The 26990-nt window shown below is 32.9% G+C and overlaps 1 protein-coding gene across 2 annotated transcripts; it reads right to left on the bottom strand.

Moving 5' to 3' along the window:
• Positions 1 to 2742: 2742 nt before the first annotated feature.
• LOC126659798 (ubiquitin C-terminal hydrolase 13-like) lies at positions 2743 to 24056 on the bottom strand. Of its 2 annotated transcripts, none has more exons than XM_050353127.2 (32): positions 23887 to 24056; positions 23737 to 23806; positions 23559 to 23673; positions 23329 to 23486; positions 22117 to 22382; positions 21822 to 22040; positions 21638 to 21746; positions 21444 to 21559; positions 21031 to 21129; positions 18605 to 18714; positions 17712 to 17786; positions 17163 to 17241; positions 16928 to 17074; positions 16759 to 16839; positions 16366 to 16485; positions 13427 to 13549; positions 8430 to 8507; positions 8230 to 8318; positions 8044 to 8152; positions 7841 to 7909; positions 7637 to 7747; positions 5783 to 5838; positions 5517 to 5694; positions 5321 to 5422; positions 5166 to 5237; positions 4903 to 4968; positions 4302 to 4367; positions 4096 to 4179; positions 3471 to 3587; positions 3298 to 3372; positions 3125 to 3211; positions 2743 to 3038 (listed from the first exon to the last, which is right to left on the bottom strand). In XM_050353127.2, exons 1-32 carry the CDS (start codon positions 23914 to 23916, stop codon positions 2997 to 2999), a joined length of 3318 nt encoding a protein of 1105 aa, XP_050209084.1. In that variant the 5' UTR covers positions 23917 to 24056; the 3' UTR covers positions 2743 to 2996. The 2 variants fall into 2 exon arrangements, with proteins under 2 accessions (XP_050209084.1, XP_050209085.1); XM_050353128.2 differs by having other exon boundaries at positions 23737 to 23803.
• Positions 24057 to 26990: the final 2934 nt, after the last annotated feature.

The raw sequence follows: 26990 nt of genomic DNA, 5'->3' as shown, positions 1-26990 counted from the left end.
TAGATTTTGTTAAAAAAAAGTATTGAAATAAAAAAAAACATAAAAAAATCAAAGAAAGAAGAAGAAGAAGATAGAGAGAAATGGAAAAGAGAGAGAAAAGTAAAGGTGTGCATGGAAAAAACGTAAAAAAAAACCTGAGAAAAATAAAATAAAAAAGAAAAATAAAAAAAAGAGAAAAAAAGAAGAGTGTATATGTGTTTTGAATGAATGGAGTAAAAATACTAATAAGTTAAAATCCTAATTAGAGTAGAAATAGAAAGAGTAAAAATATAAATTTTTAAAATTAAGGTATTTAAAATAAATATAAATCTAAGAACAAGGTATTTTGTGCAAATTTCTCAAAAAATTATAAATGAGAGATTTTTAAATAATTAAGCCTTTACAAAATTTGGTTAGGTGGATATTTTTGCAAAATCTTTTAGCAAATCACATATAAATGCATGTATTTTGGGCCAAAAGTTATGAACCGAAATATAGAACACATTTTGATAGTAGTCAAGGAAAGAGAAAATTAACCCCTTTACTGTGTTGGACAAATTTAATTTGAAATTTACGATCACCAAGTTTGTTTTAAATTTTTACTGTTAGTAATTTTTTTTTAAATAACAACTTTTCAATTACACAAATACATTTTTTAAATTAAACAAATACTATGCCGTTATTTTTGATAACTCCCACAATCTGCATGTATATCTCTTTTTGCAAATATATCTTCCCTAAATTCTCTCCTTCAATCTTTAACTCCTATCATTAAGAAAATATTCCCAATTTGAATTTGCATTTTCCTCTTAAAAATGGCGAAAACAAGGGCTGCTAAACACACAACCACCGACCGAGAAATCTCCAACAAAGAAAAACATACGATGGCGGTCGTGGAAGAGGTGGAAGATTCGATGGCTGACGTGGAGGTCGTGGCGGTGGTGGGTTATTTTTCTTCTTCTACAATTTATTTTTAAAGTTTTTGGATCGTCTTTGTTTTTTTATATTGAAGTTCATGTAGAAGAAGAAGGGAGTGACAGTGATTTCGAGGATTTCCCTGTCAATGTCGTGAAAAAGAACAAACCGATTGCTCCTCCGCCCGTTGATGTCAAGCTAATTGTTCTAAAAATTCCTTATATGTTATTGCTTTTAGAGTTCAGAATTCTGCATCGTCTTTAATTAAAATTCCTTTGATCTTATAATAAACAACAACCTTCAACGTTGTCATTCTTGCATTTTTACAAAATAATTACTGTTAGTTAACCATTAGGTAACTATTAGTACACTAATAACAGAAACTTTAATTCTGCAAGCATTTCTAAAGTTTTTGAATCGTTTTTGTTATTTTTTATATTGCAGTTTTTTCCTGTCAAACTGATGAAAAAAACGATGAACGAAGGCGCTTTGAGTTGAACGAAGAAAGCAGTCGTTAGAGTGAGACGAAGATAGGCGAACGATGAACGAAGGCGCGGTGGCTGACAGCTGTTGTCTTTTTTATTGTAATTGGGATATTAGCAATGATGTAAAAATAATTAAGGTTAACTATATGTTTTCTAATGGTTAATTAATAGTTAACTAACTTTGTCTGATTTTTTTTATATAAAACACGAATATATATTGATAATTACTTTTTTTAATTACAATTAACTAATATGTGACTAATAGTTAACTAACAGTTATTTTTATACGTATGATTATTTTTAAAATAATTGAAATTTGATGTTCAGTTGTTTTTTTATTATATTTGAATAATTTTGAAAATAATTAGGGGGTAATTATATGTTTCCTAACGGTTAACTATTAGCTAACTATACTTGTGTTGGTTATCTAAAACATGAATACATAATGTTAAATATTATTTTTTTATTAGTTAAGGTTAACTAATAAGTGACTACTTGTTAACTGACAGTTAACTAATTTGGTGTACTGTTAATTTTAGGATATATTATTGTTAGATTTATCTAAAAATGATTTTATGATGTTAATAGTTTTTTTTATTAAATTTAATTTATTAATGGTTAAGTACATGATATATCAGTTTTTTTTTTACAAATAAATGAATTTGTATTGTGTATTCATATTTGTTGATTGTTTATGATGAGTTGATGAATTTCTTGTTTTGCTGGATTTTTTTTGTTTCTCAAATGCTTGTTGTTTTCTTTTTTTTTTAATCATTTTATTTTTTTTTGGTTTTTCTTTTGCCGTTTATGGCATATAATTCAAATTATCAATTATTATAATTAAGGACTATTAAAGATTCTTAAATATTAATTGTTATATATTTATGCTTTGAGATTTTGTAGAAGATTTTGATTCTTATAACCACTTCCTTTTTTTATAGTTGACAGTAATCCTCGAATATCATAAAATTATTTGTGCAATTTGAAAACTTAAAAAATATATCAACTTTTTATTTTAGTCAACAGTAAAAATCTAATTAAGTATAGCCATATAAGGTACTTACTAATTTTTCTCTTAAAAAAATTTGCATACTTTAGAAAGATGCCGTTTCATTTAATAGGAAAAACCTTAAAAAGCACCGGGATAGTCCTTTGAGAGGCATGCAACTAATCCAGTTCATGATTTCATAATAAGAAGGAATAAAATTGATCCTGGTCGAGATTAATGGATTTAGGAACAAAATAAGCCAAGCTAAGCTGGGACAACATCAGACAGTTATTTAACTCTGAATGTAAATGGAATTGAGTGGTATTATTTTCAGTAAAAAGGATAAATCCAAGCAAAAGATGAGGCCACTTACACTTGGTATCAAAATTCGTTTGGTATTTGCAGCAGCAAGTCTCAGATGAAAGCTTTATTATTATACAGGCATAGAAATAAAACACAACACGGAAAATCAAGTATACACACCTATACCCTCTATACAACAAAATCTTATGTACTAATAAAATTACAAACAGAATTGAGTCAAAAAAAACTATACCCTACATCAAAGAATTACACTCAGCTCTCTCCTAATTATAATTTGCAACACTGCTCAAATGCCTGTATGAGTACTAATTGTAGATTTTGACCGGCTTCTCAAATGTGTGCCGATTCTGCAATAATTTATTAAGACGACATCAGAAAACAGACATTGATTCCTTGTATTGCATACACCGCATCACTTTTAAGTTTTAAGTACCTGATTAGCCGAATATGACCTTTTAGGAGCATTGTCAGAGTGCTCCAGCCCAAGATACTGCTCCCAAGCACCATACACATCCCTTTTCTATTACCACAACAAAAAAAAACGCAATAAGCGACCAAACTAATTGCTCATTCTAGCACTTGCGTCAAAAGCACACAGATGCGCACCTGAAACCGACTCGATACAATATCGCAATCTTGAAGATACTCGGGACGCCCCAGTGACAAAAATGCAAACTTCCACTAATCACACCAAAATACGCTCAAACGTTAAAAAAATCACAATGAAAATAACATCAAGACAAATAAAGTAACCATTTTTCATGTATTATAAGAATTACCTTAATGAACTCCTCATCAGGAACCTGCAGTTTTTTCTGTATCCGCAGCTTAACTTCACCTAATGTTTCACCCTCATGGATGACTAGAAAAAACGGTTCCCCAAAATTCTGAATTTGCTGCTTGGTATCAAACAAAGGGAACCATAACATATTTGTAATTACATAGGTAACTACGCTGGCCACTACCAACCAACCAAGGCCGGTGTTTACCTTGCCGGATCATAAAACTGGGAGGTATGTCTAAGGAACAATAATCATAAGTATGAATAATTTGCTTTTATGGACAGGTGTCAAATAAATTCTATAATATTCTGCAGAGGAGGTTGATCAGCACAACTTATAGTTTTGGTGGATAAATATTTTGAAAACAATTTTTTAAAATCTTTTCTTCTGCACGTTGTTAAACTGGCTGCCCTTGTTAGTCATTATCCCTTCTCAGCAGGTTATAAATGGAAATTCTTTTACTATTTGCACTTCTCAATTCCCAACTTGATTTGAAGATAAATGTTATGCAAAAGTCCCCTTTCTAGGCAAACATATCAAACATAACGTTTCCCATTCTCCAAATTTGCAAAAAAAAATAAAGAAATGATTAAACACCAACAAAAAAAAAAGTCAATGCTACCTGATTCTGAGCCGGGTCTTTCATAAAATGATAGACATGAATCAATCGATCATTAGGACCAAGATTTTTTTCCTCTTCTGGAATCTAAAGATGCAAGTAATAGTTCAAAACTCCAATCCATATTTAGGAGAAGTTAAAAACAAATAAATCTAAGAAAAATTAAAAGATACATATATATATATATATATATAAAGAGAGAGACTAGCCTCTTCTGCTCGTAATGTCCAGTATTGATCATTGATATTCTCAATTTTTTCATTGTGCAGAAAGATCTGAAAATAAAAAGTTGCTTAGAAACAAAACACGAAAGCATATTAACTATAAAAAGATAAAGAAATTGAGCTAATGACAAATGCAGCTTCAAGTAAACAACTGTAAGATTCTCTAAATATTAGAGAAAACTATAATGCAGATAACAAGTTCACTCAATAGTCAATACTTAAAATCTGCATCTTACGCTATCTACGAGCAGGACCGTAAGTTGAAACTTCCATTAAATAAATCAATAAATTAATTGCCAACCCAAGCAACAAATAGACATGAAACAAGATAACTTTAGATCTAATTTACCTAACAGACTTATCATCAACTAGTTAGAGACCCAACATCATAGCCCGTTTTTGGTACAATTTCTGCAAACAGCTTTAAATATTTTAATTTATGTTTTTTTTTTAAGAATCTGCTTTTCCAAAGTTCACAATAAGAAAAACCATGAAAACCAAAAATTTAAAGCTCCACAGTGAAAAGATGTGTTAAGCAGGGATTATATCTAAATGGAACCCTTAAAATGTAAAATTAAATCCATACCTTGTAAATCTTGTGGTAGAAAACCTCAAGCAATCTAAGCTCTGCACTGGGATGAGATAACTCGACCTGTTCAAATTAAGGTATAAGATAAAGCACTTGTGAATAGGAAACATCAGGTATAGATTCTAAGACTAGATTTTACAAATTCCAACAGAAAATAAGGAACTCACTGACAATTCGTACATATAAATGCAATAAATGAACTCCGCAATAAATTGAGCAGGAAATGAAGATGAAGGAAACCCAAAAGTAATAGCAGTTACCTTTGTCTTAAGGTCAGAAATAACATCACCTACGGTGCACTGTTTTGGCAATCTAATAGTATGAATCACCACCTGAGAGCACGATAGTTATCCCAGGAATTCCAAACCCAAATAATATGAGATCTGAAAAACTAATTTTAGTCAGCTGCACTAACCTCATCCTTGGTGGCATGATGAAAAGCAACTTTCAGGGTTTTCAAGCCTTGCAGTTCTGGAAGAGGGATATCCAGTACCTCGTAGTATAGGATGTCGGATGTCTATTGAGAATGAAATGACACCAGTTTTATTCCAATTTGAGATAACAAAACAAATAAGCAATAACCAGTACACATCTGTAGTTCTGCAGTATACCTGATTATAGTGGGCCAGCATATCAGATAAATGATCAACTCCCTTGTACTTGATAGGTTGAGGTTTAGGTTGTTGAGAATAACAATTATGAGAAGTAAGCCTAATTTTGGATGGGTCATCTAAGCCAAGATGGTGAGCAACTTTTCCAACAACATCATCATAATTGTGGAGCTTTGATCTGAAGTTTCAGTGGACACAATTCAAACAAACATTTTTTAATTAATCACTTGTGAGCCATTATAATACCTAAATTTAAATGAACTTACAACTCGAGGCTGAATTCATCCTCCTTCGGTTTCTCCAAAGATCTAAACCGAACAACCTACTCATCAAAACAAGTGAAGCCAATCTTAAATACAAATTCATCCAGCAAAAGCTTAAATATGAGATAAAATTCTCTAAACATCAGCAATCTTTGGTGCAATTCATGTACCAAGTACAATTATATTATCAAACAGTACACATTGTCACATACGAGCTCATTTTTGTTTGGATACACTTCATACAAGTTCCAAACATTCTAAAATCAAGTCCAATACAATGTTAGGAGGATGTATGAGAACTAGGGATGTGAAGAGGTTTTGGAGATCCCTGAACCCGAGCAAAAATCAAACAGAATGTGGATTCAAATTGAAAAACATATAATTAATTTTCATTCACATTCCATTCTTAATACTGAACTTTACAAATTAATTTATGATTGCAAAAAATATTTATTCCATACGTATGTAAAAAAAATTAAGTACTGAATATTATTTATTTATTTTAATTAAAATTTCATAAAAAACTTAATTTCGTATAGATTATAGTACAAAAATTAATTTTATATAAATTATTCATGTAATTACATTTATAAATTACGTAGTTTAAATTAGCTAAAATTATGTAGTTTTGGATCGTTTAAGAGTTCTTTAACTCTTAAAACAGTTGAAGTTCTCATTTGTTGCAGGATCCGTTAAGGAGCCCGTGGAAGCCATTGAGGAAACTATAGATTGAAGTATGTCAGTTTTCATAGTTATTTTTTAATTAGCTCTCTTCAATTACCATTTCTTCCATTAACCTCAAGATATTCAGATGAATGATAGTATTTTGCCAACCTCCAAAATGATAGTATTTTGCCAAACTCCAAAGTGGACTCTCTATTTTTTCTCTCATACAAACAATAATCTCTTATACACACAATACTCTCTCTCATATAACACTCTCCCTTTCTCTTTCTCTCTGTAATACTACATACACTAAAATATTGATTAATTATAATTATATTTCACATGACAAGATTTAATAATTATTTTTTTATTTAAATATGTTATCAAATTTTTTCTTTATAAATTTTTTTAATTTAATAACTATTAATTATTAATTATTAATATTAAAAACAATATCTATCTCTTTCATATAAAGTAATTACGACATACTCTTAAACATTAATCACACAATAAAGTTCGATAGTTATTTTTAATTCAATAGCCCATCATATTATTAGTTTTTCATTAATAAAAATAAAAAAATCCGATTTAAACTAGTTGAATCTGTCCAACTGTGAACCCCTCATGAAGAGGGTCTGGTTTTAAAAATATTGATTAGGACAATGTTATAATATTTTGGATAATGTTTATTATTTAGGATAATATTGTTATTATTTTGGACAATCCAAGTTAAATTTCTATATTTAACATAGTATTTAGCTTGTTTCATAATTACTATTTGTTTATTTTTTGGGTGGCGCTATTTCGAGCAGAAATAGGGACGAAGCAAGTTTTTTATTTTGACAAAACCACCTTTTGTATTTGAATCTACTTTTCTATATTAATAAAAGATAGGTATTTATTAAGAAAAATTTATTCTGTCCTCAATAATTCTTACTCTAAACAGAGCTTCACCCTTTTATAATTCATATTTATAATTAGGTGTAAAATAATATTCACGGTTATAATGATGTTTCTACTGAACTGTTGGAACTGAATCTCCACACCAAACTGTACCAAATGAGAACTACTAACCATAATAATACAGAAATTTAGACTTTTGCTAGCGACTAATAAATGAAAGTAAATAGAAGAATTCATCATTTTTTTCAGAAACACCATTTTCCCATTATGGAACACATCATGGTATACCTGACGATTATGCACATATTCAAGAAACGATGGCACATCAGGGTAACGAAATTGTTCACCACTTCCGACTTGAGGGGGTTTCTGAAAGCAAACGATATCTCCATCTTCAAGCTGAACAGAAATCAACAATAATAAAAATAAAAACCAAGCATCGATAAGTGCAAAATAAGAAATGATGAAAAAACATATTAAGAATTGACAGACCTGACTAGCACGAAATGTAAGCTTTTTGTCAATGTGTTCGCACATGACATTAGGTTCAAATTTTATTTCCTGTATCCAAAGATGTAATAAGATATAAAACAAGCCAAAGGTTAATAGGTGATACATAATAAGATATATAACAGGCCGAAGGTAATAGGTGATGCAGCTATAAGGTAAATATAATCTTAATCTGGATCGCAGACCTCATAAAGTTCAATCTCTTGATCAGAAGCAAAGCCAGCCAATTCATTTAGCTTCATCAATATCTCCAACGGCTTGCCAGCCCCCTTTACAAACAACCTCCCAACATATCTGTCATCATAAATAATGAGCCTAACCAAAAATATATGTATACAAGCAAACAAAATAACCAGTGAAATGTTATTTACCGGAGCTCCTCTTTAGATGGATCATAGAGTTTGAAGAAGAGGAGGATATCCTCTTTAGTTTTCTCACGTGGAGGGGTAGGCTGCAAATCCTAGATTGTCATGGTAGTTAGAGATAATGAAGAGAGTGATAAAATTCACTGATATTCATCCAAAAATGAAAAGAAAAGGAAAAAAACGGATGGTTAGGGTGATAACCATACTTGTCCAAGCTCAACTTCAAGGAACAACTTCAGCTCCGCATTATTCGCTTTATTAGAAACCTCTCTCAATTGTCCAACCTGCAACATATTTTACTCTTAAAACACCAAAAATGGGCATATGCAAAACTAAGAAGCCAAAGACATTCAATAAGAAGCATTCGTATATATCATAAGACCATATTGGAAATCTCATGACTTAATGTTCAGATAAGAATTTTTATTTCTACACTCCTTGGAAACCATTTCATAAACAATGTTAACGGAAAACAAGAAAAAATTTAACTCCTAAGCTGATTGCATGACCAAATGTTTTATCAGAAAGGCAACAGAAAATTCTATCATTGATGTGAGAGATATTGAACAAGACATAGTTTCAAATCAATCCTCAAAATGGCATCAGAATATTGTAGCAGGTATATGATGTTAAGACATCAACAATGCTTATGCACAACCAACTGAAGCATTTACAAGAACAGGAGCAGATTAACGGGCATGCGCACTGTCTCCACTTCATGGTGAGAGAACAAGTATTTTTAATGAGTCATTCTCATATAAAAAGTCACAATCACCTGTCCATAACATTACAATTTGGCATATCACCTTGACAACATGACATCACATTTGAAATAGAATAAACAGTAGGTTATCACACCTTCAATTAAATATTTGAGAATCAACACATTCATAATTCGTCTATAAAGGTTACAGTCTTATGTGAAAGAACAAAGAAAATTTCGCAGGATATACTGTTGAATAAAATAGAAGTGTTGCATAAACAAAAGAAGAAGACTTTCTATTGTTAAGTAGTACTTTACAATGGAATGCCACTATCTATTTATATATAAGGACTTTAACTAAGTGTGATATGTTAGAACATTCTAGAATATGAGTTTTCTTGCTTGAATATAAAACCACATAAACTGCCACTTCTAAATCTAGAAGTTTCTAGAAATTCCTAAATTCGGAAACTTCTAGAAACTTCCTACATCTAGAAACTACGTAACTAACTCATTTAAACTTGGCCAAATGTTGTAAAAAGGCCAAACCTTTCATAAAAGTTTCACAAAAGTCCTGACCTTTCAATTTTGTCGATTTTGGCCAAAAACAAATTATTTGGTTTCAGTTGTGGCCAACTCTCAATTTGATTTCAATTTGCCTATGTGGCGCCTATGTGACGCCTATGTGGCATGCCAAATATTGAAAGGTCAGGACTTTTATGAAACCAAATAATCCATTTTTGGCCAAAATTGACAAAATTGAAAGGTCAGGACTTTTGTGAAACCAAATAATCAGTTTTTGGCCAAAATCGACAAAATTGAAAGGTCAGGACTTTTGTGAAACTTTTGTAAAAGGTTTGGCCATTTTATAACATTTGGCCTTTAAACTTTGACATTCCCCATCAAGATGAGGAATAGATATCTTCCATTCCCAGCTTGAAAATAAGAACATGAAAACTTGAACTATTCAACCCCTGTGTCAAGACATGTGTTAACTTTGATTTGAACATAGGACATACACACTAACCCTTCAACCAATTTTTCTTTAATGAAATATATAAAAATTTCAATATGTTTTATCCTTTCAAGTTGTTAGCAATGTTGCTAGCTGATTTGGGTCGCAATAAAACTTCATTGGTCTTTCCTACTTGATTTTCAAATCATCTAAAATGATCTTCAACCAAAATAGCTCACACAATCCCTGAGCAATACCCCTAATTCTGATTCGGTAGATGATCTTGCTACAACATTTTGCTTCTTGCTCTTCCATATTACTAGATTACCCCTAAGATAAGTACAATACCTTGTAGTTGATGTTCTATCCACTGGGGAACCTGTATCCACCAGGAACCTGCATCAGCTTTAGTAGTGAACGCTTCTAGAGTAAGACTATCATTCTTTTCAAACAGAATTCCCTTACCTGGATTTCCTTTAAAGTAATGTAGCACTCGGCAAGCTGCTTGAAGATGAGATTCTCAAGGATCGTGATGAATTGACTTATCACAATCATTGAATATTTTATATCTAGCCGAGTATGAGCAAGGTATATGAGTTTACCAACCAACCTCTGGTACACTCCTTTATCAACAATAGCTTCATCTTTAGCTACTCCTACTTAATAGTTTGGATCCATTGTAGTGGGGGATGGTTTACACCCAATCTTCCTTGTTTCGGTCAATAAATCAGCTACATAGCTCAATTGAGATATAAAGATCCATTGTTTGGAATATGCCACCTCAATACGAAGGAAGTACTTCAATGCTCCAAGTTCCTTTATCACGAATTCTTTTGCTAGTCTTTGTTTTAATTCATGTTTCTCTTTCTCTATCATTTTTAGTGACTATGATGTCATCTACAGACTAGCAAGGCAGTCACTCCTCTTGTAATTGCATGCTTAATGAAAAGAGTATATGATCACCTTGACTTTGTTTATACCCAAAATCCTTCATAACTATGGCAAATCTTTTAAAGTCCAAACCATGCTCTAGGAGATTATTTTAACCTATAAAGAGCCTTCTTCAACTTGCATACCTTACGAGTTGTTTCTCCCTTGAATCCCAGAAGAATGCTCATGTAGATTTCTTCATCTACGTCACCAAGGAGAAATGCAATTTTTACATCGTATTGTAAGAGTTTCCAGTTAAAGTGAGCGAACAATGATAACAAAATTCTCACGGTATACATTTTTGTAACCCAAGAAAAAGTTTCTTGATAATCTACCCCACAAGTCTAAGTGTATCCTTTTCCACCAATCGTGCTTTATATCTTTCAAGGGATTCATTAGTCTTGCATTTGAGTGTGAAAGTCCACTTGCAGTCAACAATATTTTTCCCTTTAGATTTATCAACAATCTCCCATGTTTTATTCTTCTCTAATGCACTCATCTCCTCTTTCATAGCATCCCTCCACTATCCTTTTAATTATGCCTCAAAACTAGTGTTTAGGATAATTGTGGTGTTTAGACTCATGATGAACTTTTTATGAGTTGGTGATAGGTGTTTAAGAGACAAATAGTGAGATAGTGGATAAAGTGGTTATTTGGTGCATTCTTTAGTACCTTTTCTAATGGTATAGGAAGGCCTAGCAGTAGTTGCTCCAGAGATTATCCTTATCATCTTTTTCTTTGTCTGGGTTGATCAATCTTCTTGTTCCCTTGAAAATTTGATTTTACTACTACGGCCGACTCATTCACGGCTTATGGTTCAAGCATAACACTCCTACGGCTTTCTTCTGCACGAATCAATGAACTTGTCTCTTCTAGAGATGGTGTATCTTTCACTCCAAAAATTTGAATTCTAACTAGATCAAATTCAAGGTTCAATCCAGCCAAGAAATAGTAAATGCGGTCTCTTTCAAAGAAGTTCTTCAAGGTGGTAGCATCATCGGGGCATTTCAAATCTGGAGAACTCTATCATGATCGAGTTCTTGCCACAAATTTTGTAGCTGGTTGGCATATTCTGTGACAGACTTATCTCCTCGCTTAGAGGCTATAGTTTTGACCTTTAGATCATAGACTTGGGCAACATCTTGAACCTTTTAATACGTGCGGTGGATGAAATCCCAAATTCCCTTTGACGTAGTTAAAAACACGCAAGCGTCACTAAGCATGGGATACATGAAATCCAATAGTGATGACATTATGGAATCCTCATTCCATACTTCAAATGTTGGATCATTCTTTGTTGGTCGTGTTCCAAGAAGGTGAGAAAGTTTTCTTTTACCCTTAAGATATGTGCAAATAAATTAAGACCTTTGAGATAGTATTTCCAATTGAGTTTATAGGTTGAACAAACATTATGCAACTCTCCAATTTTCTGGACATAATTGGAGTCTTCAATTGACATAATGATAAAGAAATTCACAACAATTAAGGCTACACAATATAAACAGGAATGAATAACAACAATAAAGGTCTTATAAAGAAGAAAATAAAGCCCTAGAGCTCTGATAACATGTTTAATAAAATTAAAGGACCAGTGTACAATAAACAAAAGAAAAAGACTTTCTATTGTTAAGTTGTATCTTTACAATGGAATGTCAATATCTACATATATACAAGAACACTAGCTAAGTGATTGATATGCTAGAACATTAAAGAGTGAACATTCCAGAACATGAATATTCTAGAATGCTTGAATATAATAAGACCACATAAACTATCACTTCTAAATCTAAAAATTTCTAGAAACTCTTAAATCTAGAAACTTCGTGATTAACTCATTCATAATTTGACATATACAATTGCTTAATTAAGCTACCCTTTATTAGAATGCTTCAAGGAGTCATGACTCATGATCTACGCCCTTCCTCAAACGTGGACTATGTCACAACAAGAACTTAAGACTTTATCCATATGAAGAAACAATCCATCAAAACTATTTTTGTTCGCATGTCTATATATGGACAAGTGGATGTTGCAAATTTTAACACTCCAGGGAATTCAATATAAGATAGGAGACAGATTAATCTTCTAAATTATACGCAATTAAGGACTAAAAATGCTATCAAATCTTTCATTTCATTTTAAGGTAAGATGGTTGATATTTGGTAAAAGTGCATTCTGAAGTCCCACTATACAAGTCTCCTATCAATTGAAGACCAATACTTCTATTTGGAGATATTGGTCCGTCGCATTTTTTCATGCTAATTATGTCTTTTCTGACGGATGTGAAAAGTGCATTCCAACAACTAACGGCCACATTATAAAGCCAAATCAAGAGGTAAAACCACTACTCAGCCCTTCACTTTAAAGTCTTGCCAAATTAAGTCCATATGCTTTTATCTGGTGAAATGAGCCTTTAAACTTTTACATTTTGCATCAATTGTTTCCTAAATGAATACATGTCAATCAAGTGATAATCCATAGTGAGTTTAACTTTCAGTTTACCCTCTAGCATCCATGTCAAACACAGATATTTAAACTAGCATAGTATGATACTATGCCATACCTTCACAAAATCGCATGATAAAAGAAAAAAGAAAATGCAAATTTGTACTAACAGATTGTGCTTCCTCCTGAAGAGTTAGCGGTCGATTCGGCCGATATGTGTGGTTTTGGCGTTTTGCCCACAACCAAAAACGTTGACAATGAACTGATATACCAAACTCTTTGGCAACCTCTTCCTGCAAAAAACTTGACAATCAGAATATCTAACAAAGATCAAGATGTATGCAAATATACATGTACGAATGCGATTTTAATATAATGTGACAAGGAAAATATAATGCAATTTAATGCTTTTTTATTTGGGTACTAAGGTACTTCTGTTTTATATCATTTTATTTACCACATGCTTTTAAACAAATCATCTTCTATTAATATTGTGAAAACTATAGTTTTATAGTCCATAAGTAAAATTATGTATAAGACCTCCTAACATAAACCAAAGAAAAGCTGAGATGTGATGTGATTTTCAGTCACAAAAGGGTGTGTGCAAAGGCTCATCCTCAACGTCAAAAATTCCTAATTTGGCTCATAATCTAAAACCCAAATTTTGATATTTGCATACTTCATGAGCCTACAAAGAGCACAATAAAAGGAAATTGTACTTGCAATGCCTGCCTTAGTAACAAACTCATATCTTAACAAGGGAAAAAAATTTGTCAGCAAGGCACCATAGTTAAACTTAATTACAAGACAACGCATACTTAGCCTACATATTTTTCCATTTTAAACCCTGTACATTTATTGCTCTAAATTGGGAACTTGTACTTTTATTTTGTTATGAATTAATCCTTCTATAAAGTACTGATAGTGTCAATTTTGAATATAAAATATCTGATTTAGTCCTAGTTAATCGATCTATAAATGCATTTAAATCCTTTAGTTTTAGTTGCAATCAATTAGATTCTAATGTCAAAATATATAAAATCTCCTATTTAAATTGGAAAAAATTCAAAAAAAATAAAAATTTTAAATTAAGGATTGAAATTTTTGAACTTTTAATAATTGCAGCTATATTTTTTAAAAATTTCTTTTGATTATAACTAATACTTACTAAATTTAAGTTTTTATCAGTTTCATCCTTATCTCAAAAAGACATATTCCAGCTTTAATTATAAAATTTTAAAATTATAAATGTTAATAATTTTAGAGCAAAACTATTTTCAGAATTGATATGGATAGAGAAGCATTTGTTATTTTGACACCATTACCCTCTTTTAATTTGAGTCCATTTCTTTAATCTATATCTATATCTATACTATATATAATGTTTTATTTATAATTGTTTTTATATTAATAGATGTGACCATTGAATAAGTCATATATATTTGTTTTAATGAAAAAATTACATGAATAACATCAGGAGACTTAATTTTGATAAAAACAAAAGTAGAGGCTATTCTTTTAATATTATTAAAGTACAAAAGAAGTAAAAAAAAATATGCATTAACATCGCTTGTAATACACGCGCTAATTTTCCATTATGGAACATACTTTCTACCACATTAGAAGTATAAGGTTCTAATTTAAAGAAATAAATGTATGTGTCGAAAATCAAAATTCCATAAAAGTAAAGGGGGGTCAAATATGTGTTTTTCCAAATTATAATATCATGCCATGAAATACCTGGCATCACTGTTTTAGAATAAGCTAAAAATGGTATGGAAGCGGACGTAGGTATAGATACGTGTTCAATTTCAAAAAAGAAAAATAAAACAAACAGCTGAATAAATGCTAATTCAGAAGGTGTGTTCCTTAGCTTTTCTCAATATTTATATTGATATCTAATATACATTCATACTCATCAAGCTATAAATTTTGATTTATTTTTTGAGAGCATCAAGCTATAAATTAAAGAATAGATAAAAGAACATTTTCTTCCAATAATACAAGTCAAGGAGTAGGAGGATCATAAGTAACAGATCTGACATTCTATGATCCTCAATTGGTTAAGTAATTAATTTAAGGCTTAATATCTTAAAAGTACCGATACTTTACGAGTGAGGTCAATTCTAACCAATACTTTTAAAATTGCCCAACTTCGTATTTGTTGTGTCAATTATGGCCATTTCTAAAAATAATTTTAAATTTTACCACATGTCAAGCTCAATCAATATTTTAATCACAAATGTTGACACGTCACGTAAAAATCCAACTAAACCATCATGGTTGGCCAGTTTTATGTTTTGAATAATGGTCACAAATGGTTTAGTTCAATTATTAGGTAACATGTCGACATTTGTTATTAAAATATGTTGAGTTAGGATTCACATGTGTGACATGGAAAAATTTTCAATTATTTTTAAAATGGCTATAAGTAACATAATAAATACAAAATAGGGCTAATTGGGTGATTTTGAAAGTATTGGTTAGGATTGACCTCGCCTGCAAAGTATTGGTATTTTTAGACATATTCTTAATTTAAATACCCTACAAGGAAAGTGGCTAATTAAAATATATTATGTTTGTTAAAGCCTTAGAGCAAACATAAACACTGCATTCATTAATATTCTTGTAGCAAGATAACATGCTTATTGCTATATGATCAAAAGAAGAGGTCTTGTGCAAATTTCATTGAAAGACCTCCCCCGAGATTGAGGCTGCATAACCAAATATTATGCCTGACAATACCGCATGACAATAAATATGCATAAAACGTCGACTCTGTTTGAATTGATATACATAAATCAGTAAGTACTATACAACATTTGTGGCATGTATGATAAAGAAGTAAAACTGCATAGGTTTGATCAGTCCTTTTATCTATTGAAATCTCAAGCCTATCACGTGTCTTTGCAAGTTACCTATTTGCCTAGTTGCTCGTCTAGTAAAAGAAAATGCTATTACTTATTCAATAGTTGAATATAAACACTTCGAATTTGTGAGTTAGCTAGAAATGTTGTTACAATTTTTAATGACCCGAAGCCTTTTGATCCCAAAAAATGGGCAGGCATCTCCAATTGTATGACAAAAAGAAGAGAAAAATAAAAGTTACCTTGAATTGATTAAAGGACGTCTGTTTCTGGATACGGAAACTACGAACTTTGTCATGATCCACTAGATCAAAATAAATGTTCTTCCCAATCTGTGCAAGTAGATCCTCACTACGAGCAACCTGAAGGCGCAGAATAACAAAATCACTGATTGATGTTGCATGAGACAGATCAGCATTTTATTTTGTCTACAATAAAACAGCATTGCACTAGTGTGTGCAAATGTATATGTAACTCTCTCCCTCCACTAAATCACTGACTGTGTTCCATGAGAGATCAGCAATTTGTCAACAATTAAACAGCAGTACACTAGAGTGCGCAAATGCATGTGTAACTCTGCATTTGAAAGGGAGTTGTCGCCAAAACGGAGAATATAGGATCTGCAAAATATTTACCTTTATAATAGTATACAAGTGAGCCTCTGCTTTTTCTTTTCTCTTCTGTTCCTTCTCTTCTTGTTCTTTCTTCAGCCTTATCTGGAAGATAGTTAACATGCACAGTAAAGACATGTTCACATAACCAAAAAAATCAAATATATGAATGTAAGTACTATCATCATCTCACCCTCAGGTGTTCTGCAATGTCCTTCTCGTCCACATTACAAATTATCTTTTCCTTGTCACTTTCACGTATATATACAAGCATATAAGCATTTGAATATTTTGTAAACTTGAAGGGTGAGTTGTTGAAGCCAGGATTTGCTTGCGGTAACTGTTACAGAAAGAAAAGCAAGGAATACAAAAACCTCAGTTTATGTCAGTGCAAAGTGAATAAAACCCAACTAAAGCCAGAAGGCTACCTCTTCCTCACCGCCATACTGCTCCTCTAGTGCCCTTTTCATATCTTCTTTAGTTACCCGCTCATCATCAAATTTATACCTATATGCCACAAATCAAAACATGCAGACAAATCCCAGAACAAAATAGAAATAAAAGGCAGGCAACCAAGTCTATCGTGCATTAGAATTTTAATGTATCTTAAAGGAGAAAGCAAAAGCTACTTGGCAGTAGGATAAGGAAGTGTCCGAAGTTTTGAAGTCCATCTGCACCAGTTACAAGAAGTCCTACTTGAATTCATTCAAAATCTAGATTGAAACATGCTAATATTTGCTATCAACACAAACAAGCTCATGATGTGGCATTGAGAGAGTTTAAACAGAGCAAATATGGTGTATGGAAAAAAACTGAGATAGCTTACAAACACCCTCGTTAACAACAGAATTAGAAAAATAATTTGATATTACAGCTTAAGTACTCTAGCTAGCATATTTGCTTCAAAACATACTAATATAAAAGAAAGAGAGACGCAAAGGTCAAACCAATTAGGACATGTGAAAAATATTGCATACCATTGATCCAAGAGGGTTGGCCGAATATAAGCATAGTAGTGCCCACCATGCACACCGCCACTATGAACTAAAACACTGAAAACAAGACAAGAACAGATAATCATCATCCTATTCTGCATATAGGGAAAAATACTGCTATTCAACCAACATAAGAAAAACTAACTACTTCAATTAAGAATCAATTTCTGTTGCAGATTACAAGTCTAACCAGAGAAGAGAACCCCATTGCACAATGGAAAGAAATTAATACAATTCACATGAAATGTACGGAAAATTTAAGCCATCAGGTAAAAGGGAAAACATCACATGATAAAAATTACTAATACAAACAGCAAAAGAAGAACAATAGAATTGATCGCCATAGAAGGGTTACAGGGAACAACAGAAGGATAAAACATCACCCAAATATTTATGCTGCATTTGGAATTTGTATAATTTTATTTGGGAATTATTAAGAGAACGAAACAAAGAAGAAACGGAATATGCATAACTGAACATATTGAGTGAGTAGCAGCATTGGATGACTGCTATACTGGAAGATTTGAGTTGTAAAAATCAAGACATGCCATCCAAATCGCGGAGCCTGATTTTGGCTCCTTTAGTGGAAAAAACAACAATTAATTGAAAAAAGGAGTGTTCAAACTTGTCCAAATGTCATCATACAGATAGCATTGTGACTCTTTTAAGCTCTCATCGCAGTTTCAGATGTCCTAAGAGCATAATCCTTAAAGTAATTTCTCCCTCATCGCAATTTATTCCTTTCAAGAGTTAATGCACCTTAATTAATGATTCCCTATTCCCAAAGGTTAACACAAGGAACATACTAGTCAGTTAGTCTCTATTCATAGGATGTCCAAATTTGTTTTCAGATTCTTTTGAAACACAAATTGTACCTGTGGAGAGTATACAGGTTTCGGACACTTCTGTCTGCCTCAGGAGATAAGTATTTACCATCTTCTTTATCAAGATCAAGTTGCAAAGGGAATTCATAGCGGTCATTTATCTGCAGGTATTGAAAAACATAAAGTAGTACAGCTAAGAATACAAAGCCAGATTAAAGAAACCCATTGAAAATACATAATTAAGATGGCAAAAAGCACCTATGAATAACAAGTTGCAAGTTAAACAATCCAATAAATTATAAAATGGCCAATGAGTCCACAAGAAGGCAGTACTTCCTTTGAGAAGAATAATACAACATATCTATACATTTCAAACTAAATAATTTGTAACACTTTAGGAGCTTGTACCCTAACCCTTAATTGCGCAGGTGTAGCTAATGGTCCTGCCATCTCAGCATCCAAAAATATTACTCCCTCCGTCCCAATAGAGTTGTCTACTTTGCCTTTATCACACGGTAACAGTTTAAGAAAAGCAATTATTGTTTATGGATTTTATAAAATGTTCCTTACTTTTCTTGTCATACCCTTATTTAATAAAGAGTCCACTTGCAATTTACTTTCAATTTACTTATTAGGGGAATTTAACTAGGGGTAATATAGAAAATTTGAGTGCAAAAGTTAGTTACTTTTTGAAAGTGGACAAGAGTTTTGGGACAAAAAAATTTCTCAAAGTGGACAACTTTATTGGGACGGAGGGAGTAGATTATTTTATATTAGACTGGATGCAACCTTACCACATCTGGAAGACATTATATCTCAATAGCATAAAGAGAGAAACAGTTGAACAGTTGAAGGCAGAGTTTCTGCATCCTATCAGAGCAAAAACAGCAGATCTCTCTTGAATATAGTGATAGCAAAAGAAACCTCTACAACTTTTCACTTCTAAGGGGTTCTGCGTATGCTTACAAGTAATGCCTTTTGACTCAATAGCCATTAGAAAAGAAGGCATAAGATGTCCCTAGAATAGCTTGCCAGTTGCCACTAAGTAGCACGGAATCAGAACGGATACGTGATACAACACGATATGACGCAGGAACACAAAAGTTGTTTAGAATAAAGGAATTGATACACTGGAAAACATTGCTATAGTAGTAAAAAGTAATAATAATAATAATAAAATAATATATTAACAACTATTCTTTTAATATGAGAATACAGACTTTTTAGTTTTTTTAGTATTAAAATAATTAGAACACAATATCCTTAAACTAAGTTACCCGGACCCGGAGATACAGGTGTCAAGTCGGACACATATCAGTACGTCCAACTCATTACTATTATAAATTTAAAATACGGGGATATGGATCCGAAATAGGACACGGGTACTTAGACACTTTAAAGTAAAAAAAAACACGTAATAATACTGTAATTTAAAAGGAAAGAGGGTTACTATTGTTGGTATGGTTAAAAAAAACACGTAATAATACTGTAATTACTATTGTTGCAATATAAGCCGCTATCACCACCACTAAAAGTTTACACAGCCATTAACAACCTCTGCACCACCTTGCTACCACCATCACACAGTGCCGCTATTACTTCCAGTACTAGGAGCACACTACCACCATTACAAACACCACTTGTAGTACTATCAGCACTCATGATCCCAGTTACCCACCATGACACTGCACTACCATCACCAGTACTCCGCTTGCTAGAAACAATGGGCTCTATTATCACAATCATACTAATACCACCAAGGGACTACCGTGCGGTTTTGTTTCTATTGCCATCAACCACTTCCTATATCACAACCCGACTTGCTCACCTCTTTCACCCTATCACCATGACCTATCACCATTACCTAACTATGGCTGCTGCTAAATATTTAAATAATAGTAATTAATTACAAATGCATCTTTTGGTGTAATTGCAATCGTGAAGTAACTAAAAGTAGATGCTATTAAGTGAGCGTTTTTTGCCAAATTACCCGAAGGAAAATGGCAGTTAGAAGTAGAAGAGTAACTGAAATTGCAGAAGAGAAAATTGTAATGTATTTTTTCAAAACTATATGTTGCAAAACCACAAACAAAAATGTAAATTCTTCAATGCATAAAACATTACACTGAGCCCAAAGCAACCTTATAAAAACAATGAAATCAAAAACACCACAGAAACTTTGCAAATGGAGAAAGCCCTTTGGAACTACTTCATGGAGAGTTTGTGTATCCTTGTCACTGGGTAAGGAACAAATCAAGTATATTGTTCTGATTTTTTTTCAACTTAGTTATAAAATCGATTTTGTTAAGATGATATTTTAGGATTAACGATGTCGAGACCTCAACCTAGAGCTTTCAAGTTTAAATACTGTTGACTGAGATGGAGAAGAGGACAGCAATTTGCTTTCCAAAGGAGAGAAACACACAGAGACACACACCCACATACATGAAATAAGCAATGTGCAATCAACAACTAACCTTTACCATAGTATCCCGCATGAAATCATACTCAAACCGTTTCAGCTGAAGTTGAAGAACAGGTGGGAAGTCAATAAACAGGACACCCTTTCTAGCATCCTGGAAGATTCAATACATAAAAAGCGTATTAGATGACATTTGTAAGAATGCAATACAAGGAATCCTCCTCAAAAAATATCAAAATAGAATAAGAACCATAAGCAGGTAATAAGAGAAGTATAAACAGATCACATCACATTTGTTATCAATTCATAATTTGATTGATGCATAAAAAAACTTGAATGAATTCTTTATAGTGAGTCAAGAAACCCAAATACAAATGAATAAAATTTTCAAGAAAAAATCTTAACATTTGAGTAGTCCCAAAAAAACAGCTTTAAATAAATAAAAGCTATGTCCATAAAGCATCTCACCTGGAGTCCATGTTGTTCCGCTTGATATTTATTGTCACCCTCAAGGCGCTCCACCTCTACATATTTGTCAAAAGAAGCATAAACATCCCGACAGCCTTTGACATCAAGTTGAAGATCTACAATTACATACAAAATCCTGTGAGGCCCACAAGATGAATCTTGATAATCTAGTTACTCAGTGCAGTCATGTGTACCATAAAATGATTCCTTTCTCGTCGATTTATAGTCTACATTGATGCACTCAATATAATTCATATGGTGGCCTTCAAATAATTGTTGTATTGTGCCCTCCACAACTGTCCCCTGAGCCAGTATTAGAAATTTATTATATTTGGTAAACTTAAAAAATAAAAGGCCGATATTCAAAAACGTCTATACCTTCATTTTATCTTCAAGCTTTTCACAAAGAACCCTATTAAGTTCTTGCACATCATGCTGCATAAAAGAATCATATGTGTCCCAGCCAAATGATTTTGTCAACTCTTTTGTTGCTACACTAGTGTCACTATACTGAAGCTTATAGAACAAACTTTGCAAAGCTAGAGGAATGCTCCCTGATGGCATATCATTTTCAGTTGTTGGCATATGATACACAGCCTGCAAGTAACATTTCCATACATGGGCCCGCAAATGATTTTAAGAAGTTCAAGTTGCAAGAGGTCAAAGATCTAACCTTTCTAAAATAGGGAATATGGTACAGGGTTTGAAGGAGAGAGTTCATATAGCAAGTAGCTCCTTGGTTCTTAAGCCCAACATAACCAGTCTCCTTTTTAGAATCATGAGACCAGTAATCAACGACCTTGCGGACAGCAACATCAGCCTCCACTATGCATGAGTCATTAACAAGATAGCCTCTACCAGGGTCATACAATTCCCCAAGTGGCATGAATGAAGTGAATCCCCAATCACTCTCACGTGCATTGAATTGATGTTGTGTGTCTGCAGCAAGAAATAATACATAAATCATTGGTACCGATGATTTGATATTTTTAAGTTGCATATAGAAGTACAGATAGGGTAAACCTTTAAGCAGACCAAAATAAAGCAACGTTAAGTACTAATATGCAACTAAAAGAACCATCTCATATTTAAATGAACTACATGAAAATGTAAATGAGCTAAGTAGCACAAGTACAGCCAGCATTGTTGTTTCAGATTTTGAACTCAGTGAATAACATAGACAGTCCAGCTAAATAATTCTCTTTTAATAAAAAGAAAAAAATTGTTTCATCAGTCCCCTGAAATTATTGATACCGTCTTTAATATAAAGAGCACAACATAAATGACAGCAAATGTTAGCTTGAACAAACTCCATGAGCTACATTTATGCACCACTTGTTTGAACCTACGTTTGAAGCTCAAAACTTATTTATGGAAAAAGTTAATGAAGATATTATTACTTAAATACAAGTAATCTTCAACAACACTAGTGGTGTTTAATGATTTGTTGCTGAAGAAGAAAGTTATAGCTGTAATACAAACTGGGTTGACTTAGATGGTACTGATTGAAATCCATGTTTCAATGCACAGAATAAGAGCATGATCATCAAAAATGAACATGTCATTTCACAATCCAAAACACTTGGAAAATTTAAAGCAGTTCCGGAATATAGGGACCCCGAATTCAGGTAAGGCATATAAAATAACAAAGCAAAACTGATTTTCTTAAATTACAAAGTATGATAATTAAAACAGAATGAATTCTTTATAATCAATTTAACCGGGAAAGTACAGCTTACCAAGGTTAAGAGCTAGGAAAGTTATTTCAGTAGTCAAACGAACTTTGTAAAAAAAGAATTTAGTAGTTAGAAAGTGATAGTTTGTTAATCAACTCACCTCCAAGCAAGCAAGTCGTAAGCACAAGGTAAACAGAATATAGAATTACCTTTGCGGATGGAGTACTTTTGATGTAATTGATTGGCAATACACAAACTAAATTGAGCATATCTACTCCAGCCGTATGGCAAAGTTGTAGAATCCGCAACGTCGAGATACATGGACAAATGGTCGACATTGTTGCCCTTGGGAAAAATAAGAATCCGCCTGCAAACGCAAATGCAAAACGCAAAGTCAAGTAATCGAGTACGAATAGCAAGTAAATACGAAAGCAACTACCATTTGTAGCCCCCAACAGCAAAAACATCAGAGTAAAGCTTCTTGGTATTAAGCCTTGAGAAGTTGTCGATGGTCCAAGTGAACCTCGCCGACGGAGGATCATCAGCTGCTGCAACTGAAAACAACAACACAAATCACTTGAAGTTAACAAAACCAAAGTAATTAGAAATGAGTGTACCTTCCATAGGCTGAGGAGCTTCCACGAAGTCGCTGTGCGGGACTAACATCTCATCGTCCTCCTGCTGCTGCTGTAATCAACAACAGTCGCGTCAACAAATACGAAATCGGATCTGCTAATCCACAAACCCTAATACTGAAATTTCATTACATCTAACGGCGGAGGAGTCATCAGAGTCATGCTACTGTGATCCAAGACTAGCGATTAGAGAGCGTAAGCGGATGAAGGGGATTTAGTTTCCTTCGACGCCAATTCCTTGTTCAACCACTAAACAAACCATCCTCTTACTTGGCCCCCCTTTATCAGACCTAGTCACTTAAGACTCCCAATAACTATTACTAAAACTATCTTTTTACGCCCACCGAGCCGAAACCCGAGTGGCGAGTGGTTAAAACATTCCAGTGCATTTTTTTACGTTTGGCTATCGAGTCTCAAGGTGATTGGTAATTTCGATGTTTGACATTTAATGCTAACAACTAACGTAAATAGATTTTAACTTAAAAAGACACTATTTTTTACCTCAATAAAGGATGTAGCACTCGCTTACGGATGCATGCATAGGACATTATTGGACCACGAGATTTTAAATATAAAAATACAGTTCAACCCGTATAAATTTGTAATTATTAAGTTTATTGAAATACAACATACTCTTGAATAATAAGAAAAATCATATTTTATACGCACAAATCGGTCGATAATATCAGAATCTGCTGAATCAGCACGGGTGTGCAATAACATATCAAATATCTTAATCAAGCAAATACTAAAAAAATTAGAAAAAGTAATAAACAACTAAAAATAAGTCAGAAATATGATGAAGATGCATTAGAGTAATAAAATTAACATATGATTCTTATTAACTCAGCATAGCTACTAAAGAAACCATATTAATATATAGTCAGCTAATTTTGAATTTCTAATAAATAATTATATAAAATAAATTTAATTCTTTTTTATTCACAAAAGTTAAAGGACGTGTATAAAGGAAATTGATTTTATAATTCATTGTGAGTGGAGCGAGTTTGTGGGCGCTCACCTAGCCTTATGGCTGACTTCGGATCGGATTAGTTTTTGAAATGAATGGAGTCGTCACCTAATTCAGCTAGGAAATGTCTTTTATACCAACTAGACAATATCACACGCTTATGGATTAAATCGTCATACATCGGACCAAAAGAGTAGATTTGTGGACACTGCCAAAACTCTTGTACTTGGCTTTATTGATTAGATTGATTTAAAGACATATCTATAATAATCTCATATCAACATACATAGTCCATAGGATAAAGTGCTGCAAAGTAAACAAATGGGAAAGCTTGAATCGGGTCGAAAGATCTAAGGGCACTCTGGAGCGACGAACGTTGACGCTAGATGATCAAGCACCGGCGCCAGATAAACTGGCGGCGCCGACACATCTTTGTGGTGGCAGCGCCGCTCATTCTTGGTTCGGGGCAACTTCGGTAAGGTATGGGATTCGCATAAAAAACATGTGAAAACAGTCAAATACGCATAATTAAAGAATACATGTGTAAAACGACTAAAAACACCCTAAAACATGTTTCTAAAACAAAAATCATGGCAATCATGGCAGTTATAACAATTATTGTAGTTTATGGCAAATATGTGAGATATCACTAATCATGCATCCTATCAATTCGAAATTAAATAACATGCATATAAAAATATTAAATATGTGATAGGACTGGAATGGGGTCCTCAAAAGTACCGTTTTAAGTCTTTGTCTCGTTTTTTGGTAATTTAGATGTTGAATCCAGCTCTAGATCAAAGTGCAGCAGCGTGTGTTGGATTGAGTGGAGCATAGAAGCTCGATTTGATTGATTGAAATGGGGTTTGGTGTTTTGAAGTTGGTGTAGTTCAACCATGTCAAAATAAATTAGGGTTTGTATTTTTTAATTGTATGTGCTGGTGCCTCTTGGTTCCACCACCGATTAGGTTTTCATAAAGGTGTTTAAATAGAAATAGGGTTAGGGTTTCCTAGAGTTTAAGTTAGGTTAGAACTGTTCTATTAGGTATTTAGATTAGGTTAGATGTCCATCTTAACTGTTTAATCAATTAAATTCAGGATTATTAGTATATGCTATGAAAAAGGAAGCAAAAGACTATTTTGGTCCTTGAAAGTATCAAAAATTGACTTCTAGAGCCATTAAGGTTTGAGTATGGTCAATTTCATCCACCAAATCTACAAATTGGTCCATAAACTTCTTAGGTATTTCAATCAGTCCAATTTCTTAAACTTTTATTAAAATCCCTTTGGACTTTTATAGGTTATTTGCGGATAATTACGCTCCAATCCCTCAAGTTTGTCACAGTGCACTGATCTAGCTTGCTTGCATTCAAACATGTGGATTGTTAGCTCGTCATAGGGACGAGTTTTTCTAGAAGTCATCATCGGACGCTTCAGTCCCTTGTCACTTTTTACTTGTCCGGAAAATAGGTGTCTCTAGTTTGCCCCTCTTTGATAGGAATTAACAAAGTATGTCAATTATTGTCAAAGAATGAGACTCGCCATTAGACAAGCAACAAGGATACTGCCCACCATTAGAGGTACTCGCTTGCTGGTGGTTTGGTAATGCCCTAGCCTGATCATTACTGGTTGAGGTGAATGATTCTCATTCCATGCCCCTGTAATACCCCGTAAGTTCAAATTACGACCACGTGTAGAGTTTTGAATCACCGGAGTGACGATAAGGGAGAAATTATTAAAATAACCAAGACCCGAAAGGATCGATTATGGAATTCCAATATGGAAATTTTAGAAATTGACAGTGAATAAAAGAAGTTTTATGGAAAAGACAAAAATAAAGTATAAAGTCCCGTATTATTAATTATTGGAAATAATTAATAATATAATAATAGTAATCGAGATAAATTAATAAAAGAATATTGTGGAGAAATATTAAATTTGAAAGTCGTATTATTTATTTGGATATAAATAATATGTACGTATTCGAGTTTAAGTGAATAATTAACCGTTTGGTAAAAAATAAGTTTAAAAGAGAAATGGCTTAAGTTAAAGAAATGAAGGATTGTCAATTAGCCATATTATATAAACCAACTCATATGAAATGGAATGCTTAAGGAAGCATCCAGAGACCTAAAAACGTATCAGTGAAGGGAATTAATCGCTGAAACTTGCAATCGTCGCGGTTTCTTCGTTTCTCGACGGAATCGAGCGATTCTCGCGCCGTTTGATCAAAATTTCAACCCTCTATCCTCTCCAACTTTAAATC

This window comes from Mercurialis annua, linkage group LG8, assembly GCF_937616625.2.
Source record: "Mercurialis annua linkage group LG8, ddMerAnnu1.2, whole genome shotgun sequence".
Lineage (NCBI taxonomy): Eukaryota > Viridiplantae > Streptophyta > Magnoliopsida > Malpighiales > Euphorbiaceae > Mercurialis > Mercurialis annua.
This window is presented reverse-complemented; position numbering and strand designations above follow the sequence as displayed.

Excerpts from the sequence above, each read along its gene's own strand:
- LOC126659798 (XM_050353127.2), bottom strand. The coding sequence starts at position 23,916 with ATGACTCTGATGACTCCTCCGCCGTTAGAT. Across the intron at positions 23,807-23,886 it reads TGACTCCTCCGCCGTTAGAT|CAGCAGCAGGAGGACGATGA; the intron begins GTAATGAAATTT and ends TGTTGATTACAG. Across the intron at positions 22,383-23,328 it reads AAAGTACTCCATCCGCAAAG|ACACACAACATCAATTCAAT; the intron begins GTAATTCTATAT and ends TTCTTGCTGCAG.